The 21823-nt window shown below is 38.2% G+C and overlaps 1 protein-coding gene across 1 annotated transcript in view; it reads left to right on the forward strand.

The window, feature by feature from the left end:
- The window catches only part of tspan18b (tetraspanin 18b), a 37951-nt gene extending 22347 nt beyond the window's left edge, over window positions 1–15604 (forward strand). The window contains exons 3-9 of the mRNA XM_084124153.1: window positions 9012–9107; window positions 12418–12612; window positions 13090–13164; window positions 13258–13356; window positions 13494–13670; window positions 14354–14437; window positions 14813–15604. Of these exons, the coding sequence (XP_083980279.1) occupies window positions 9012–9107; window positions 12418–12612; window positions 13090–13164; window positions 13258–13356; window positions 13494–13670; window positions 14354–14437; window positions 14813–14860 (774 nt within the window). The 3' untranslated portion in view covers window positions 14861–15604. The remainder of the gene's footprint in view (window positions 1–9011; window positions 9108–12417; window positions 12613–13089; window positions 13165–13257; window positions 13357–13493; window positions 13671–14353; window positions 14438–14812) is intronic.
- Window positions 15605–21823: the final 6219 nt, after the last annotated feature.

Below are 21823 nucleotides of genomic sequence, written 5' to 3' on the forward strand. Positions count from 1 at the left end.
TTTTGATTTACCAAGGAAATGATTGTGCAACTTCTCTTTCAAGACCAGAAATATGACGTTCTACTTAAAGGGTGAGAACACAAAATAAATGTTTTAAAAGCACGCAACTTGGCAAATTTATTAATAATAATAATAAATGGTAAGAAAGAATAAGAGTGTTAGCTAAATAACCACTTACTCTGTACTAGTGACTTAAGGTTTAATTTAATAAAAAGGGAAAGTCCAGTGCCATGGGAAATCCCTAACTAGTGTTGATATGATCACACTCACCGTGTGATGAGGAATCCACACTGTTGAAAGACAGAAAGAGGCTCTGAAGACAAAGACGAAGGACTTCAACCGATCAATGTCTTATCGATCTTGCTGAGATAATGATCTTCTCCATCTGGGATTGATAACTTCACCAGAGAAGCAGATACAAGTATATGGATTGCAGAAGCATTTAAACAGTGTTATTTTATTTAACAACAAAGATTTTTTTCTCGCTTAGTATGTATGTGAAATTAAGTTTTGTATCGACCTCATTCAGCATTGAGTAGTAAATTCATTATATTGAATTGCTTGGCATTCATAACTCATAGAAGTTGTTGCTGGTTGGCAATTTTCTATAGCTTTCCTCGTTAATTTTCTTTACTTGGCCGGCACTGACCATTTCCCAATTCCACTGGGTTTCTCTCCTCGGTGAATGCAGCATTCACTGACCTACTGACAAAGATGAAGTGGCTTTATTCATCTGAAACCTGCACCTGCATCTTAACAATGATCTCTGTAATGAACTCCATTCCTCACTACAGAACATTTCAGAAAGCTTATTACACACAATTTCATATGAGATGCTCGATAACCAGTATCATTGTAAATGTAGTTCACTTGAATAAGAATTATTGTTATACAACAGTCTGTAGGTGACAACTGACTGTCTTTTGAGTGAGTCAGTGAGTTAATCATTCAAGTTAATCATTCAACCAGTTTGTTCAAAAATGCTGATTAATTTAGGAATGAAGTAAGTCTTTATGAGTGAGTCATTGCATCTTCATTCAACCAACCAACTTGTAAAAAAAAAGACTGTCTAAATGTATGATTTATTGCAGGGCTGTCACAATATCAAATTTTTCACTACACTATTATCGTGGCCAAAATAATTCAGGATAATGATATATCACAATATCTATAGAAATCTTTAAAAAAAAAATAATGCTATCAGTCATATTCATCTTTATTTTGTTTTTCTTTTCTTTTCTTTTTTCTGAAGAATCACACCATTGCATACAAAAGGAACAATTACTTAATGGCAACCTGTTTGAAATAACTTCCTTCTGTGAACTGATTTGGCTTCTTATCACAGAATGTGGCAGAAATTATTTTATTTTATAGTATTCTACACTGTGATAAAAGCTATGTTGATTGCCATTGCATTATTAATACATTACCCTTACGAAAATACCCGAGATGGCTTGAAGAACACAGTTAAACCATATACTGTCGCAATGGTGTAATTACCTTCATGTTTAATTTGTCAAAATATCTGTATCTGCATGTGGTATTATCATATGTGAACTATTCATTTTAAATATTAGTTTACGTCAATACCAGTATATCGCAACACCCCAATTCATTCTTTCAACAATTAGGCCTAGTTTAAAAAAAAGCAGAGTAGTTCAGGAACTAAACGGGTGACAGGCTGCATTCAAAATTCGCATACTATACAATATGTGAAAAGAGTATTATGTCCAAATTCATAGTATTCATAAAACAGTAGGTATGCGGATGACCCACTACTTCTGGCGAGATTCTGAAGTGTGCATCGAATGGACAGTTTACTATCCCATGAGGCCATGGGAGCGGAGTTGTGAATGGCAGTGAAGCAACGCAAATGACGTTGATAGGTCACATGACAAGGGCGAGGTACGTACTTATTCAAAAAAAGTACCTACTCAGAGAGTATGTGATTTTTAGATGCAGATATGCTCTTTATGAGTGAGTCATTGAATCATTCATTCAGCCAATTTGTTTATAAATGACAGTTCATTCAGGAACTGTGTGTTGCTTGGTGGTGCTTTGTTTGGATTTGTGTTGGCTGAGCAAAAACAAAGTAACTGGCGACATTGTGCTCAAAGTGTAAGTTACAAAATATGAACTGCTTCTTGTTTATTGAATTTTTGTATAAAAGTAACACTGGAGGCTTTCTCTAAATCTAAATCAGGTCATTGTTCATGAGTCAGCTGGTCTGGTGAGTGAGCTTTGGCACTGCAGGCCTTTTGTGCCCAATTCAACATTTAAATTCTCCTTTAAAGGACAAGAAATCCATTGGTTCTTATCACTTGTCCTATCCAAATGATCACTGATGAACCACTAAAAGCTTTAGGCTCATTATAGACTACAGTTTTCATTAATTATACAGCCAAATATGGCAATTAGTCATTACTATGTTCCCTTGTATATGTGGGGTAACTGTCTTCATGAACATATTGTAGCTACATTAGCTTTGCAGACTCTAAAGCTGAGAAGCATGTGACTTATTCTGCCCAAATTGGAGGTTCATTAAGGTACTTTATATGCCTGCTGGGTTACCTTGCTGTCATGCCCCTTCCCCGGCACTGTATTCAGTCTCAGCTAGCATGTTATCCAGTTCCACATGTATTATAAAAATGCCTACATGGACAATTAGATTTGCTAAATTCCCTTAAATGGTGCACTATTGATGTACGCACACACACACTCACATAGACATAGTGTAGTTGTGACTAGCTATTCAAGCTGTGCATTGAATAGAACAATTAGGAGTCATCTTATTCATTGAGGGTGAAGAAGTTCAGTGTTCTTGTGAATCCTGTGTTTCATGCTTTATTGCTCTTTATGTATGCAAGCTCATGGCTGATGGGGGAAGGCTGACCAGCACACAGTGTCCTTGTCCTTGAGCTAATGATCTTGTCCCAGTTAGCAGGGTAAGAATGACTAAAGCGGACAGTGGATTAATCAAGTTAAAAGTGTCAACCCCAAGGAGAGTCTCTTCAACCTGTTTGTCAAAGTATGGTTTTCAAAAAGAAACCTCAGAGAGAATAAGTGACTTCATTTTTTGTTTTAATTTTCTGATAAATATGGGAGTGGTAATTTCCTTTGAACGCTCAGCAACGATGCAAGGATGTTGTGGGTGTTGCTGTGCAGTTGCTAAGGTGTTCTCGGTGCTCTCTAGTTTCTAGACCATTGCTAGGATGTTTTTATTTGTGTGTGGGTGAGTGGCTTTATATGAACGTATCTCTGAAAACAAATAACTGTATCCATGGCATTTTCTTTTCACCTTGCACTCTGTATAATGCATAATAATGTGGTGTTAATAAGCCAGTGATGCTTTGTGTAACCACAGTAACTGCTGTATTTCGGCTCTTCTGTAAGCGCCACCTACTGTCAGAGAGTGAATTTGCATTTTCAATCAGCCTGTCTGGCATTTTTGTTTGTTGAGACCTATTATAGGGCCAGTTCACACTGTACCAACAGACGGCAACAGACACTTTGTCAGGTTTTATCGGATCAGTGTGTTACCCTCGTCGGAATCTGTTGTTTTCGCCGATTGAACATGATTAATCTGCGTTTGTTGGTCTTGGAAGTTGGAAGTGCTTGTTCTGGTCTTTGCTGTTCTGGTGACTTTCACTGTTGGTCTGCGTCTGTCGTTCAGTGTGAATTGGTCTTTATATGAAAAAAATAACTTTTCCATTTTCTTTAAAACTGTTTTAAAGGCTGAAATCTAAGGTTTACATTTACATTTTTGTCAAAACGGAATTATTTTAACTGTAAAGTTGTTAAAATCAGTCCACCAAAAAAGACTATACTTGATTACTTGATTAAGTAATAGCACACCTCTTCCGACTCAATACTAGAAAAGCATGTATATTAAATATATATTTAAATACGAAACCTTCAAAGTATTGTAATGTACCATTGTCTTATTTTAGAAAATATTCTTAGCAGAAATAGAACTGGTTTGCATAAGTATTCTCTGTATATCTCTGAATTGCAGAAATGCAAAGTTTGCAGAATAAAAACAAAAATGTTATTAATGCAACAAAAAAAAAAACTGATTTGCATAAGCATTCAATCTCTGCACTGCAGAAATGAAAAGTTTACACGGATGAAAAACAATAGCACTAATGATGAGCGCCTTACAATTGACCTTTACTTGTGAATCGTTATAGTAAATACCAACATTTCCTGGATAGAAACCCTACAGCGAAGGGATCATTATTGAGGTTGTGAATCTAAAACACATTCATGAAAATATTTCCCTTCCAAATGTAAGCTTCTTATCTACATTTTTGCTGTTAATTTGAGATGGTATGTGTGCGGTTTTTCCCAGTCTGAAAAAGTCAAACAGGAAATATTAGCAACTGGAATTATTTTCCCTCTAGATTGTAGGTCAGTAAAGCAAAAATAGAAGATTTAGAAGAGTGTGTATCACATGAAAAGAGTTGTATGGGTTTAGTCTCATGCGATAGTGGAGGTAGGGAATGTTTGTTTCTTTCTGTGGATGCTGACTGTGTACGTGTCAACTAATGTATGAGAGAACAAGCAACTGTCTCTTTTCATATCCACACATGCTATTGATCTGCCCTCATGCACTTTTGCTTTGCTTTAGATATTTGATGGATGTGTTTCTGTTTTCGTTGTGTGTGAGACTACAAAGACGAGTCTTGGAACCTAAACAACCAAACTGTGCTTTTGGTCTCATTATCAGAGACCCCATGCTTTGGAATAATGAGCTGAACTCAAATCAGTCTTGATCATGTTGTTGGCTTTGTGTGTATCACCGCTGAATCTCTTTGGACTGCATAAATGTGCCGCAACGAGCATGTACTGTAGTTTCACTGCAGACTTTTCTGTTATATGTAGCTATGTATGTTTGATTGATGATGACTGCAGTGCTGTGGGAGTCTTGGGAAAATTCCCTGTTTATTCTGCACTTTCTCCACAGCCAGCCCCGATCCGCAGGCAGTTTGATTTATACTGGCATCCAAGATGCTTTACACCAGTGCGCTCCAACTGGGAGTGTGTTGGTCTCTCGCACTCAGCAAGCAAGTTTTTACACATAACCAGAGAAACGGCTTCTCAGATGTGGATCCAAATTTTGCAGGCCCACATTTTTAAAGCTTTTACGCAGTTCTCTGCCCGCACTCCCCCGTCCAGCTGCTAATGGTTGTGCCGACTTGCAAAGAACAATCGAATTACGCAATAGGGGTCATCAGATGCTACTAATGAAAGCTTTAATCTATGCAAACCCTAATTAAAACCCCGTGGTTTGGCCTTTATTATGAATGAGGGTAATTAAAACACTAATTGCCCTCAGGGTGCTATAAGCACTTTTCTGACACGTTTGAAACTAGGGCCCTCAGTTTAATTGAAAGGATTTATTAAACACAGGCGGCATCTTTCTATATTTCTTTGGGAAGTGAAGGATTATAAATATTAAGAAGATATTACATATTACAAAGACATTATTTCCTTTATAAACTTTACTAAATACCTTTTATAAAAAAAATGTATTTATATAAGTGTGTGTGTATGTGTGTGTATGTTGTCAGGTAGTGTCCAACATGCACAAATTAAAAATACTTTCTAAATAGTCTTTAATAAACAAACCAACATACTCTGGTCTCATAGCAGGAGAGATACAGGAACACATAGTCACACTAAGCTAAGACAATAAGCGAAAAAGACAACAAAAAAACACAGGGCTATATATACAAACACAAGCAATTAAACAAGATACAGGTGTAAATCATAGGTAACCATAGTAACAAACAAGGATCTCATAAGTAACAAAGGAAACGGGCACGTTCAAGTTCAAAACGGTGCGCAACGTTTTGCTACGGTTTCCGGGTTGAACGTCATGTTTCCTGGAAACGGCGTGCACTGGTGTGCAACGGGGTTTGAGATACGTTTTCTCTTGTTTGGTGGGTCTGTCAGAACTGCTGTCCAATCAGCAGCAACATGTATATAAAGCACACGGTATTAAAGTGAACTCGCACAATGGGTTCAAGGAAAGTAATTTACAAATGTGTTCGATGCAGCTCGGTATACGCAACAACTGAGGATATTAGAAGACATGTTTGTCGTAAGTTTTATTGTAAAAATATAGGATATCAACATAATGATGTAGTTTTTATATTTTTAGCTTCATTGCAAGTGTATGACATTTGGTATAGAAATAAACAATGGTAATTAAGTGCTTTTCCTAAAAATGAGAAAGAAAATACAGGGTATTAAAACAGTATGAACAACAAATAAAGTCAGTATGTAAGGCTAAATAGATGTGTTTTAGTCTGAATTAGGTAAGATGTGTGCTTCCATTTCAGTTTCAGCAATCCCTTCACTCGATTGGGATGTTCTCTTTTGTTCTGGGCGGCAAGTGCAGTAACTGTAACATCGGGCATATTTTGTAGTATATTAAACACATTTTTATACCGACTTCATCAGGCTCCGAAAATTCTTCACAAAGAACACAAAGAATGGCCTTCTCAGCTGCCATAGTTGCAACTCTTGCGTCATCAGAACAGTGTGTTCAACGCATCATCGTTTCTGTTTAAAGGTGAACTAAGTAACTTTTTTACCTTAACTGAACAGCTTCGGAGTCATTGGAATGGTTATATTACTTATTTCGGGTTGAATGGTGGTCGTTTCGCACCCCCCTGGTGCCCGTGAGCGGAAAATCCGCACTTGCAACTTTGAGCCGGCGGGCCGCCGGCCGCCGCGTCAGGAAGTATCGTGTGATATCAGGTCTCGCGATGTAACGAATTGCTTTACGGCCAAAAGAAATCTGCTAAAATGCTGTCATTATTGCGCTCCCTCACGCTGTTCGAACCCGAATGAAGAAGACGTTTTAAAGAATGTCCCATCTGCTTTGATGTCGTTGATCTACTAGCCTCTGGTGTCTGAGAATCGCCAACAAGTTTTTACAACAGTGTTGTCAAATATCTATTCCGAAGCTGTAGGGGGAGCTCTAGAAAGAAACCTGCGAGCAAAAAGCGAGAATACAGCAAAGAAATCCCGAAATTACTGAGCCCTGCTTTAAAAGACGTTGTGCAACGTTTTGTCAGGGCTGAACGCAGCCCAGAACTAAACTGCAATGAAGCACAAAAAACAGAAACATAGAAATGGAAAGACAACTAAACCAAACATAACCCTGACAAGTATAGTGTATGTATATACTGTACATTTGTATAAATGTCTCTATATATTCCTCTACATTTTTTCTCTGTTCCCCTTCTAGTCACTAATTTGAAACCTGCTCTAATGGCGCTTTTCCACTGCATGGTACGGCTCGGTACGGTTCGACTCGGCACGGAACGGTTCGGCTCGCTTCGCTTTTCCACTGCGTGGTACGACTCGGTTCAGCTCGATACGGTTCGACTCGGCACGGAACGGTTCGGCTCGCTTCGCTTTTCCACTGCGTGGTACGACTCGACTCGGTACGGCACAGTTCGGTTTAGCTCGGTTGCTTTTCCACTGCAGTTAGTACCGCTTCAAAGTGGGTGGGACTGATCTTTATAGTTGCCGTCTCTACTGCCATGACATCATCATATTAAATGCGAATTTTTCATTCCGTGTTTCCCCATCCACTCCTCGGCAACCAACGAGAGGAACGTCTGCACCTCGTCCACTGACCACGATTCAGCCATTTCTTTTTTGAAGTTTATACTCTTTTTTTTTTTCTTTAAAGCAAATACTTTTAAAACAGGCACTACAGCGCTGGCTGTTGTCTACTGGCTATTTAAATCTAGCGGGTTTAGTGTCTCGTGTCGTAAATACAATGACGCTGGTAGTGATGATTCTGTCTGACCAATCAGTGATCTGCAGTGTTTTCACGTCACATTTTAGTATCGATACGGTACGCTTGGAACCTCAACAGAGGTGGTACCATTTAAAGCGAGCCGAAGCGAGCCGTACCATACCGTACCGTACCATGCAGTGGAAATGCGCCATAAGTGAGTCGTACCGAACCGAGCCGTACCGTACCATGCAGTGGAAAAGCGCCGTAAGTGAGTCGTACCGAACCGAGCCGTACCGTACCATGCAGTGGAAAAGCGCCATATATTAAATTTTTTTGTGGTTGCCAGACAGAACTAACTCCTCAATAAAGATCTATAGAGCTCTAGGAAACCACCAGGTGAGCCAAAAAACAACACAGGGTGAGCCAAAAAAAGTATTTTGAGAAAGTTCAAAGTATAATAGGATTGCTTCTGACAAGATAGGATAGGAAAATACAAAGAAAACAAGATGGAAGTGGGGAAAACAAAAAGAAAGGTCATGGTTAGTGTACTTGTCATCAAGCCACATTCTATTTCTGGCTCCAAGTCAACACAAGTGATTTTTCCCAGCCTTTCTCCTCCACAGATTTCTCACTGCTATGATTACTATATCTGGTAATAACACTTGTGATCCATCATGTATTGTTGGTTGCAACAAGACTTGTGGTATTAGCACTGCACAGCGAGATACGGTTGCACTCAAACATATATTTAAGGATGACACCCTAATGTAATACACCCTCTTCGTGTTGTCTGAGTAATGGTAGGGTATTTCTGCTAGCACTGGCTGTTAGCACTCTCCGAGAACTAATGAAAAAGGCCCCATTTCATTTAAGGAAAGTGGCACCGTAATAGGCCTTCATCCTAGAGAGTGCTTTTTCAGGTAGAGGGATGGTCTGCTGAAACACAAGAGCCTCTCATCATTAATTACACTAAAAGGGAGGCTGTGCCTTTAAAAAAGAAAAGTATGGCCATTTTAGTATGCACACGGGAACCCTGAATTTATTTAGTTTGAATGCACTTAAAATACAGGTTTTTGCTTGAAAAGCTCTTTTTGATGCTTTATTCAGAGCTGTAACAACTGTGTGAACCTTTTAAGTTTGAAGAGAGACGCTTTAGTGTGCCGAGTGTCAATATGTGTAGATGAAAGGCTGGATTGTGAATGTTTCAGATTAAGTTCAGAGATGACGCTATGTTTGTTTCTCTTCCAAGGGGCTCGGGGAGGCTTCAGCGAGGGGGACGAGCATGGAAGGAGACTGCCTCAGCTGCATCAAGTACCTCATGTTTGTCTTCAACTTCCTTATCTTTGTGAGTATTTATCTGTATGGCTTTCATATACACTTTTCATTTGATCTTCCAGAGAAGTATAAAGGGAACGAGACAGGCTACTCATAGAAAAATGAATGTGAGAAACTGCAATGGAATGGAAGTCTTGCCTTTCAGTTAAACGGCCCATCACCTTTTTGATAGTGTTAGTTGTCTCTTGAATGCACATTAGCGTAGCTGGACCGGTAACTGCTTGCGAGTGTTATCAAGATGGCCGCCAAATTAATTCAGTTAGTTTAAGCTTGAAAAGTTTGACAGAATTTCGTTTTTTATGTTTGAGCTCTCATATACTGTACATACAGGACCGTTCAAAAGTTTAGGGTCAATTTGATTTTTAAAGACATACTTTAATTCAGCAAGGATGCATTAAATTGATTTTGACGTCACGAAATATGTCTATTTCAAATAAATGCTGTTATTTTGAACATTCTATCAGATTCCTGAAAATATGCATCACATTTTCCACACAAAAAAATCATAATAATGATTTCTGAAGGATCATGTGACACTGAAGACTAGAGTTATGATGCTGAAAATTCAGCTTGATATTTTAAAGTTTATTATTCATAATAAGCATTCATTTTAAAAGTATGCTTCTTTTTCCACAAGTGTGTAATTTGAATTTATATTCACACAGTATATTTCCCCCAACATTCATCCTTATAGCAGAACAACTACTTGTTTAAGCATGTTAAAGCAACATAGGGGAAGAGACAGAAAGTGCTTCTTTGATCATCTATCTAGGTTGACGACGTAAATGCCCACTGTGGGATTGGCATAGACAGAGGAAGATTTGGACTCATTTAGTTTTCGACTGAATTCATTATTTCCCCAACAGCGAGAATGATGTGATGTACACACGTAAGTGCAACGCTAACAATAAAATATCTTGTTTTAGTTCAAATAAATGCTAATATAATTCTCTGAAATCCATTTATTATGATAAAAACAGCTGCTCATATTTATTCAACCCTAAAAACTATTACAAAAGCAATTTAGTGATACTGTCAAGCTGTTTATTGGATCTGTTTATGACAAAAATAGCTGCTGTGACAGGACTCCGCTTGACAGACACATTGCTAATGCCATCCATGAAAAGAATTCCAGGTTTGACTCACAGGAGAGAGAGAGAGACTGAGGAACATGCTTTTGTGTGAGGCTCTTATCTCAAAACCCACCGTACAAACACACACACACACACACACACACACACACACACACACACACACACACACACACACACACACACACACACACACACACACACCCACACCCACACCCACACCTTGAGATGCTTAATCACCAGTCTGGTGTCTGCTCAAACCTTCATCCGTGTGTGTTTGTGACCGACGGGATGGTGGAAGGGTATCACTTTGACAGGTAGAGGATTGTGGGAAGCTGCAAAAGAAACAGCCGTGTTTCCCAGCCCCCACTCGGCTGTCTTTGAGTCGCCTGTTAAAACTCCGTATGCTCCTCTATCCATTCACCTCCCCCCTCCTCCCGGGAAGCGTTCACTTTCAGTAGCCGTTTACTCAAAAATGATTTATTTTCAGCAGTAGAGCCCATTAGTTCTCTCTCTGCTCGCTGGCACGTTAACCTTTGTGTTCACTTTACCAAGTAATGTGCGAACATCTCAGCAATTTGCGGTGCACAATAATTTTTCATATTTATCACGATCATTAATCCCGCACTGCAAAAGAATCAGTTTTTCAGGGTTTTTTTTTATTAGAGGATATTAAGTGGATATTATTGGACATTGGTTTCAGAGAATGTTTCTTGAATGTAAGAGTGTATTTTGTTTTGTGCCCTTGGTAGAATTCTTTTGCTGTTTTTAAGCATTTACTAAGAAACAAAATGCCAAAGACATGTTTTTCTGGATCCATACCATTGTAATACCATGCTTTTTGGGTATTTATGGTGAAAATACCATGGTATTCATTGTGTATCAAAGTATCATGTATAAGACTCATGTAAATACTAGTATGGGACATGAATATGATTATAACAAAATACTAAAAGGAATTTTTATGAAACATTAAAGACATCTTGAACCGGAAGTTGCAGCCGACTTTACTTCAGTATAGTGATGTGTTTTCTGAGTGAAACGGATTATTGAATGAGAAAAATAGAGGCCATGGTGGATTGTTTTTTCCCGCTGGGAATTGATTGGATATAGAAAAGTTGATTCAGACTGATTCTATCCAAGCAGTCGAACCGATGTCATCAGAGAAGCCCATTCTAGAGAGGAAGTACATTTTCAGATTTTGATCAAAGATTACAAAGACAAAAAAAAAAAAAATTGTGAATCAGCTTGCACGGATGAATTGCTCACCACATCACATAAATAAGTAAATAGGGTCAATTTTGATTTTTGTGCCGACTTTAAGGCCAGTTACATTATTTTGTACAGTCTTGCTTGAGATTTTTTGTTTTTTTACAAGGTTTTTCATTTACTGGCGATTAAGTAAAAAGATATTTGAAATCATACTGTCTTGAAAAAAGGCTTAACCCCCATGAAAGACCTACTGTGGCCAAAAACAGTTGGCTGGCAAGTGGGGAAGATGCAGAATGTCTGAACTGTAATAAATAGTTTTCCGTAATTGGTCAGAAGTTGATTGCAGTGTGAAGGGTGTGTGAAGTGGCCCTGTGTTAACTGCTCCAGTCACAATGAAGATTCATTTGAGACTCATATTCCTGGACCAACAATAGTTATTGAACTAGTGTTTATCTATAGGTAAATGGATACTTCACCCAAAACTTAAAATTCTGTCAACATTTACTCATTCCAAACCTGTATGACTTTCTTTCTTCAGTGGAACACAAAAGAAGGTACTTTGAAGAATGATGGTAACCAAACAGTTTTGGTTTCCATTGACTTCTTCCATAGCATTTTGAGACATTTTTCACAATATCTTTTAATGTTCCACAGAAGAAAAAGTCATACAGGTTTAGAACTACATGAGGGTGAGTAAATTATGACAGATTTTTTTTGCCTGAACTTATATACTCCCAAAAAGTTTTGATGGGTCAAACTATTTGCATATGGTGACAAATGTTGCCGTATTACTATTGCCCTTTTTATCTATCCTAGGTAAATCTCACTTATTTTACTGTATATACTGTAAAAAGTTTATTCAAAATGGAATATTGCTTATGCAAATGAGAAGTTTGTGTGTATGTGTGTATCGTATTGTATGTATGTATGTATGTGTGTGTAAGTGGCAAAGTGAAAAATGACGCAAACTTGACTGTCGTAATCTTAAGTGTCTTCTGTCTGTCTCCATCTCCTCAGCTGGGCGGCTCCTTCCTCCTCGGTGTCGGGGTGTGGGTGGTGGTGGACCCCACTGGTTTTCGGGAGATAGTGGCAGCCAACCCCCTTCTCTTCACAGGCGTCTACATCATCCTGGCCATGGGGGGCATGCTCTTCTTGCTGGGGTTCCTGGGCTGCTGCGGAGCCATACGAGAAAACAAGTGTCTGCTGCTTTTTGTAAGTCACAGTATATTTGAGAGGACAATATATTTCAATAACACTGCACCAATAAAGTTGGTGCCACTTACTACAGGTTGAAATACAGTAGCAGAATCCGGTTGCCAGTCCTGTATTATAGTGCTAAACACAGTTATCTTCGGTTTGGCTACCTTCACACTGTCAGTTTTTGGGATTGACAACCACATGTGCTTACAGTTTCGAAATGTCCCGTTCAAACACCAACTCGAATACTGTCTGTATGAGTGTGCAACGGGAGTCAAGCCTGTATTCTCTTACTAGCAATCATAGCGACAGTGACCAAACTAATATCAAAGATGGCGACATCCATAAAACTGAAAAGTCATCACTTTTGATACGACAAGAGTCCAATCGAGCAGTGTATTCATCTATCAAATCTTCATTAACCGACAGCTGCGTTTATATCTGGGTGAAGACCCAAACACTGACTGTGACACAATCTTCCTCTCTCTGCAGTTCTTCATGCTGATCCTCATTATATTCCTGGCAGAGCTGGCGGCAGCCATTCTCGCCTTCGTCTTCCGGGAACATGTGAGTGACCATGTCATGTTGAGACAGATTTATGTTTTCAGTGTTGGTGCGCTGCTAATATCTCTGATATTTTTTAATTGTGCATGTTTACAGCTGACCAGAGAATACTTTACTAAGGAACTGAAGAGGCACTACCAAGGCTACAACAACACGGATGTCTTCACATCAACATGGAACGCCATTATGAACACAGTATGTCTTGTTCGTTCCTTAAACATCCACTGCTGTACATCAGCATTTACCAAAGTTATTAATAATTTTCAGGAGCCCCTTCATTGACACCATGAGCATGTTTTAACTGGAATTTGCCCATCTGTGCTTCCCTCTAGTTTGACTGCTGTGGAGTGAACAGTCCAGAAGACTTCGAGGAGAGCATCTTTAGGTTTATAAACCCCGGTGAAGCGGTGCCCGAGTCCTGCTGCCGTAGGAATAGTCATCTTGGAGAAGTAGGCTTCAGTAACAGGGAGGAATGCCTGTCGGGCAGCATGCTGTACCGGAACAACAAGGTGAGCTCTCACACCACTGTATACGTCACATCCCTTCTCTCATAGCTCAGGTTTAACTAGAGCAGAAAAACGGGAAGAGGGGGAATAGTGTTACCACTCTCACCGCTGCTGACTAGTGCTTTTCCATGTTCTCAGTGTCTGGGGAATGTGAGCGTGTGCGAGGGTTTCTGTGAAAGCGAGCAGGGACGGGAAAACTTAAGTAATAGTCATTTAGATCAGTATTAAAAAGTGGACTTTCAGCTGAAGGTTATTTTTTATGTTCTGATTCTTGTGTTGTGGACTCAAAAATTTAATCAAAAAACGGACAATTCGGTCATTTACTCACCTAGTTCCAAACTCACATGAGCAGTATCTATGAAATACATAATTCAATATTTTGAAGACTCTGCTTGACCACAACTATTTAGCTTCAAAAATGAAGAAAAAATCACTCTATAAAAATGGTCTGTTTGACTTGTGTGCTATATTCCTAGAGTCATTATTATTGTGTGAAGAACAGGCTCAAATTGTAATCAATGTTCACTGATAATCTTCTCATTCAGTGAGCTGTTAATTCCAGAAAATCACAGCTGACCTGCTGCCAGTTGCAGAAACAGCCACACTAGAGAGTAGATAATGGCATAATTTGACAAAATTGTATAAACCATGATGTTTTTCTTATGTGTGTGTGTTTGGATCGGCAGGGCTGCTATTCAGCGGTTGTAGACTACTTTGAGATGTACATCTATGTTGCTGGTGCCCTGGCTATTGTTGTACTCACAATTGAGGTACAGTATTACATTATGTCCGTTTCATTGACATTATCTCAGAGAATTAGTGTAAAACTGTTGCAGATGGGACAGATCTTGAAGGAATGGCCACATGAGTTTGAGATTGAATGGCTGCTGCCCTCATGTGGTAATGTGCTGGAGGTAGACATCTTGAAATCATCATTCTGTGTACAATACAAATTTAAAAGAACCATATTTAGCAGAAAAGCCAAATGTTTTTTAACGTGAGGAGCCCAAAGTAATTTTACATGCTTTGAATCAAGCTGTCCCTTAAGATTGAATCTGTCAAGCAAAACTGTTTAAATGATTCATAATTGTTTGTTTACTTTCCCATGAATGTTCATAAGAGGTTTGTGTTTCTTTTCTCAACAGCTTTTTGCCATGGTGTTTGCCATGTGTCTGTTCAGGGGAATCCAATAGATCAAGTTCACCGAAAGACTTTTTCAAAAAGGAAAACACCTCAAAAGAAAACTGAACCACTTTTCAAAGAATGTTTTACTCCATTTTATGTCTCTAAAATTAAGGAACAAAAAAGAAAAAAAAGTAAAAAAAAAAAAAAAAGATTCATTGACCTGTACTTCACAGCTGGACCTTTGAGGTACAAGGTAACAAAAATAAAACATTGACAAAAAAAGAACATTCTTTGAATACTGAGAAGATTTAATGGGCTTTTTGTCAGAAAGCCCATGCGTAATTTTGACCAGGTGTTAAATAGACCAGATAAAGCCTGAAAAACAGATGAAGAAGGTGCTGCACTGATTTTGGATGAAGAATATTTATACTGAGTAATGCTGGCTTGTTTGTATAGGCATTTGTGCTTTTAGTAAAAAATAAAACAATAAAAAAAACACTTTCCTGTCACCAACACATTACCACAGTCATTGAATGCAAGCTTTCACAAGCACATTATATTAGTGTTATATAGTTATGTGAATTTCCATTTTTATCTATTCCTGTTTGAGTGCTGGAGATCTCTCTCTCTCTCTCTGTGTGTGTGTGTGTGTATGGGTGTGTGCGCGTGTGTACCTCTTCCCTGCTTGAAGACCAGCATTTTTTTTTTCTGTATTGTGATGTTTATTGCAATAGTAATTTTATGTGATTTTAGCTGAAATTGATGTGTATGCATTTGTATTGATGACTAACATTAAAGGAATCTCTGATGAACCTTCTGTTCAGATTCTTTCCTTAACTAAAACTAAAACTTGGACTCCCAAAGGTCCGATTTATATAATGGTTTCCACAACCCAAAAAAAAAAGAAAAAAAAAAGAAATGTGTTATTACTGTAGCATGTACATACATCATGAAATGTCTCTCTCTACTTCATTTTTTGAGTATGTATTTGTTTTAAACTTAATTGCAGTCTAAGAAGAAATGCGGTAACATGGCACATAATACAGTGGCTGAGGGTGAGACCAACAAAAAAATCTCAGAAGCCATAAAAAATAGCACACAGCAATGGATATATGAATATAAGTCACTTAAAATGTATGAATGTCATTACATTATATACAAAATATCAAACCAAGTAGCATTTGAAAACTAGGTGTTGGACTATACTTGTCTTAGCCAAGTTCTACAACTTTTGTGTCTACATTATGAACATGTTTAACGTTTGACAGAATGTGTCCAAATACATTGTCTTCATTTGGAACAGTAGGTTATCATTTGAAACATAAAAAAGTGTTTGTTGTTGTTGTTGCTAACTGTTTTGCTTGACAAGTGTGTTTGTTGTATGTTCTTTTTATGCCATTGGTGTTTATTTCGTAAAGACATTCATAAACTTTTAAGTGTGGCTTAAGTATGCTATTTGGTTTACTGTAATAATGGCAAGCATAAGAAGGCTAACCATTTGTCATCTCAGATCATATGGCATACAATTAATTCAGTTTAACAATACTTTATTACCATTATTGTACTGTCAATACATCTCGACGGATGTGTCGGAAGTGCTTGTTGGCAGTGAACCAGTAACAGTCATTCAAAACAACTAGAACAGTATGAACTGCTATAAATGGACGTACATTTTTTTTTAATTCATAGTGAGTATAGGCTACTGTGATTTTCCCCTCCCGGCCTCATACTCACCCGTCCCTAATGCATACAGTATGCATCTACATGTACAGTATTTGAGAGCATTCTGAAAGACTGTAATATGTTATCATCAACCTGTCAATTTATTATAAGCAACACAAGCCTTTAACAGCCAATGACTTCTACAGCTGGGGATTCTCTACTGTATAGTGTTAATCACCATCTAACTCAGCCAGAGCTAGGCCTACATTAAGTCTTAGATGTTATATGAATATGGTCCCTGGAGCACAGGTTTTATCAGCTAGCAAGTTGCAACTATCATTAAAGCTACACTGTGTAGGATTTTCTCCCATCTAGCAGTGAAATTGTATATGACTACCAACTGAATATTACTTTCTAGCCCCTCCCATTCCGAGGCCATTTTAACTCCTACGATGGCCGTATTATTTCAAATCTGCCGCAGTCGCGAGTGTCCAAGCGGGAAGGAAGTCGACCGGAAGTTGAAGCCGGCCGCGTGCCACCATCTTGTAGCAGAACTTCACTTGCGTTAGCATTCCATTGACTCCCATTCATTTTGGCGTCACTTTGACAGCGAATAACTTTACATCTGAGGCGTTTGAAGACTCCATTTGTCCATTATTTATTTCTAAAGAAACACGACAATGTATAAAATGCTCCATTACCTTGTAGCTTATGTTATGGCCCCGTAGAAGCAGTTTTTGTAAAAATAGGCTAACGATTGCCTCATAACCACGCGACTCTCTGTCGCACAGTAGAGAGATTACCGTATGGACGGGAGGAGAAGTTTGCGGGCAATTGGGGAGACGTGGAGGCAAAATGACAAAATAATTAATCAGAATACCTAGCAAAAGTTTCTCCTGCTCCAAGCTCATAGACAGCTCCTACTCACACTCTCTGTCTCTGCAAGTTTCGGAAGGGAATGATTCAGATTTCTCATGCCACAGCCACTAGAAGACAGACGGGTTGCTCACGTCACATCTACGTCGTCAAGCTCTGTTTGAGTCTGTTTGAGTCTGCGCGTCAGGAACGGAAGTCCTAAAAAATCGCTAAAAATGGGCTTCACTTGTCTCAATTGAGTTCCAATAAGATGGGCCTGTCCACTTCTTATACTGTCTATGGAGTAATCTCCCCCTCGTATTCGTCACGGTGCCACTGAGTGTAAAAAGGGGAAAGGCGAAGCTTGAATTTCCAGGTATGTCCCTCTTTGTCTAATGTATTTTCAAGATGGATGCACAACATGGCTTCCGCCATTCGAGCGACTCACTCATATGTATTCTAAATTGCAGATTATACACTTACGAGAATACTTAATTAGTTGGTTGAAGTGATTACACATTAATGAGAATGTATAATTTTGAAAGAACAAAGTGTTTTTTGCTAAAAATCAACTTAAAATATTACACAGTGTAGCTTTAAGAGAGTTAACCCATAGCCTACCTGTTTCAATGAAGTGAACAGGCCACATTAAGACGTGTGTCTTAATGTCTTTAGTATTTCAGTGTTGGAGTGATTGACAGTGTTTAGCCTAGAGAGCGGGAGGGAGTGTTTTCAGCCATTTTGATATTTATTCAAAAACGACTACATGTGAGGAATAAGTTACAGGTTTTTTTAATTGCTTACTATTTTCACAGGTAAGTGGTATATTTTAAAACTCTTAGTACAAAACTGATAACACTTGTTGCAGATAATCAGTCACTCAAAACATGCCATTGTAGGCTACTTGCATTAGGGTTGTGTTGTGCATGTTTTTTTTTCTGAGACAGAAAAAACAAAACAATTATAATATCTTCTGTGTTAGGTTGTGGCAAACGGGTTAAAAGCGCGTGATTAACACTTCTATAGAATTGTAATAAAATTCTGTGTAGATACAGCACAGGTTTGCTCGTTTAGTAAACTTTGTTTTTAATATTACATTTGCTGAGGAGATTTCTGCTGCCCTCGTGTGGCTGTGAGATGAAACAATTATTTCACACCACCATTAAATTAAAGGTCAGCAAAGTCTTTCAAATAAAATAAAATTAATGATAAAGGATATAGAACCTGTAATATGATCATACTTGTTATAAATGGAATATAGATCTTTTTTGGATTTCTATGAGGAGATCAAAGATCATTAAGAAAATTTGGCATCATTTTCCTTGAAAGCAAAGGTTTCTAGTTGTCTGGGGATTCTTACAGCATGCTTTGAAATATACATACATACATACAAAAAAGCTTAATATATTTATAATCATCATCTCATAAACATCAGATGCTCCTGTGGGCGTATCATGGTGAGATATCTTCAGCCAGTCATCTAAACAAAGAGAAACTTAAAGGGATAGTTCACCCAAAAATGAAAATATATCTCATTGCACCCTGAAGTCACCAAGTCGTGATCATTAACACTGACCACTGGAAATCATACAGGTTTGCAATGACGCAGGGACGTGCACAGGGGGGTTGCTCAGGTTGCCCGGGCAACTGCCCATATGCCCTTCTCGACTCACGTTGCCCTTCCGAGAAAAAAAAAAAAAAAAAATCGTACAATGGATGCAGAATTTCACGTAGGCCTAGATAAAAAAAATCGCAAAGCCTCATTCACTTCCATTCGGGCACCGAAAGTGAAAGTCAGTAGGGGAAAGGCAAACTCTGTTTACGTGGCTGGCTGCAGCGCTGTACGCGACCGGTGTAGAAGTCGATTCTATTCCCTACCGGAATTCCTGTTCCCTTTACGCAATCATACTACAAATCATGCGTAGTTGCCCAGTTACCATACGTACCATCAGAACTGAACTCTGGGGGGGTCAGAGCAGCTGCCCCTCAAAATTCCTGTGCACGTCCCTGCAATGACGTGAGGGTAAGTAAATACAATTTTTACACACACACACTACACTGAAACTACCCCGTCACAGAAAACTTTCTGCATATTGCATTTCTACATTTTCAAAACAAAAAAACATCACGTAGTGTGATTTATAAGCTGTTTTCCTCATGGGGACCAAAAAATGTCCCCATAAAGATGGTAATGTAAGATGGACATTTTGTCCCTATAAAGTAGGGTTTACCAGGACCACACACACACAAAAACAAACAAACAATGAAGGCAGGTCATAGAAATGTTAATAGTATTTATTAAAAAAGAGAAAAGATTTGTTATACCTATTGCAACATCTTGAAAAAATTTTGAAAGCAAGAAATTGGCAGCTTTTCACGGCCTAATAGACTGTTTCTTTGACCATGAAACACTATGAACAGAGTGTGTATGTGCAAGTGTAACGAGGTTAAAATGGTTTTATTTATTTCACAAGATTTTTCTGTTATTATACATGTAAGGCTGTTCTACTATTATTTAAAGGCAGGGTAGGTAGGACTATAAAAAAAAAAAAAGATCCAAATTTGTTAAAACTTTCTATATATATCAATACATAATTAAAATGTAAGTACTCTGAAAAAAAGAGTATAAAAATCAAGTGACTCTAGACCGTTTAATCTGTATTAAACACAGCTCATTATTTCGATTCGGGACGAATCAAAGGATTGGCTTAGGCGACTGTCACTCTCTCTCGCAACCATGGCAACAACCCTTTTGCCACGGGATCTGCCCACTTGCGCGCGGCCGCGCGCACGTTTGATTTGAGGAATTCAAGAGGCACTGAACCTAGGAATAGCAAAACAATGGAAGAGAAAGAGCAATCAAAATTCACATTACCGGCATGCAGTTAGTGAAGGCAAACAAGGCAAAAAAAAGAAGACAGTACAAGAAAAGGTAATGAACAAAAAGTCTTTGGATAAACAAAGAAATAAAACGCGTGTCAATATCAGCGTAGCTTTCCAGCGACCACCCCGTCCTCAGCCTCTACTTCCTCGGACCCTAGTTGCACGCCACGGCCTCTTGCACGACCTCCTCTGCTTCGCCCTAAAATTATTTTTATTTTACAAAAGGACATTTTACAAACCTACATTTTGCGCATGTGCTCCTGCATGCACTTTTCCAGTCACAACACAGCAATCAAAGGAGGACGCGCTGAAAACTGTAATGCTGTTCTCTTCCTTCGAATGTTTGAGTTGCAGAGGAATTTGTGACTGTTTCAGCTGTTCAACCACATCAAAGTTTCGTAATTAGTAAGTCCGTGCTTTTTCTCTTTTTGTTCTTATGTGCTGAAGGGCTGCTGTGCCTTGGTGAAACGGTGTTTGTACGTGAAGAGCTCTTTTCCAAAACGCCATAAACCTAAAAAGCTGCCTCAAAGAACCAGCAAAAGTAATGATTATGAATGTGTAAAATATTGCAATAAGACATTTTAATTGTTTATTAATTTCTGTGTCGGCTGCAAAGATGAAGTTGACGATATTTGACTCGCGATCTTCGCAGTAGGCTAGTGAACGCATGCACCGGAGAAATGCACATTTAGGCTACATAGTTTTATTTTGTTTTGGATGGTTTTGTTTAGAACCAGATTTCTGTAAATATATTCCACATTTTTTAGGCCTGTGAGGCGAGGCTACGGTTCGGTTCACGATGATATAATCTCCAGTTCAAGCACCTTATGTTGTGATTGATAGCCTATATTTACTTTATGTATTTAATGCAGGAATGAAAATATTAATGAATTAATGAAAAAAAAATATATTAAAATTAAGATACAATTAATACAAAACGAAATTCGTTTTAAAGAAAGGCTTTGTGCTTTCTGTTTTGAGGTCTCTGTTAAAGTTTGAAAGTCTCAGTGCAGCTTTCAGAGCGCTCGCGTCCATAATGGAGAACTGTCAAGTAATATTGTTTTTTCCTCATAAATGCAAACACGAAAAATAAAAGACAAAAACTTTTTTAAAAAGACAAACCATAAATTTAGAAAAAAAAAAAAAAAAAGATGGATTTATAGCGTTTTGGGGGAAAAATGAATGGATTTATACCGTTTTGAAAATGTTAATTTTTTTTTACTTTGAATTGATCATCAACAATATTGTTGTTTGATTTAATAATCACTGTTGCAAGAAGTGCCTAGTTAAGTTTTTTTTTTTTTTTTTTTTTTGTAAGTGGAAAAAGTAGGGGGTGCCACAGATTCTGTTTAGTTAGCTCCTTTATTGTTTTTTCTATAGCCTAGAATAATATAGGTCAAATGCAGCAAGTCAAAAGACCAACTGGACCTTCTTTGCCAGTTTGCTCACATTTCTTTGAAGGATGGCAAAAATATCGCCTGAATATCTATATCTAGATATTGGAAAAAAATATCGAGATATTCATTTTTGTCAATATCTCCCACCCCTACATGCAGAACACCATATATGTTATGAATCTTACACGAAATTCATCTTCATCACAATATAACTGATGGTAATGTAAAAAAGTG

Source organism: Abramis brama (assembly GCF_963993115.1).
Source record: "Abramis brama genome assembly, chromosome: 9".
NCBI lineage: Eukaryota > Metazoa > Chordata > Actinopteri > Cypriniformes > Leuciscidae > Abramis > Abramis brama.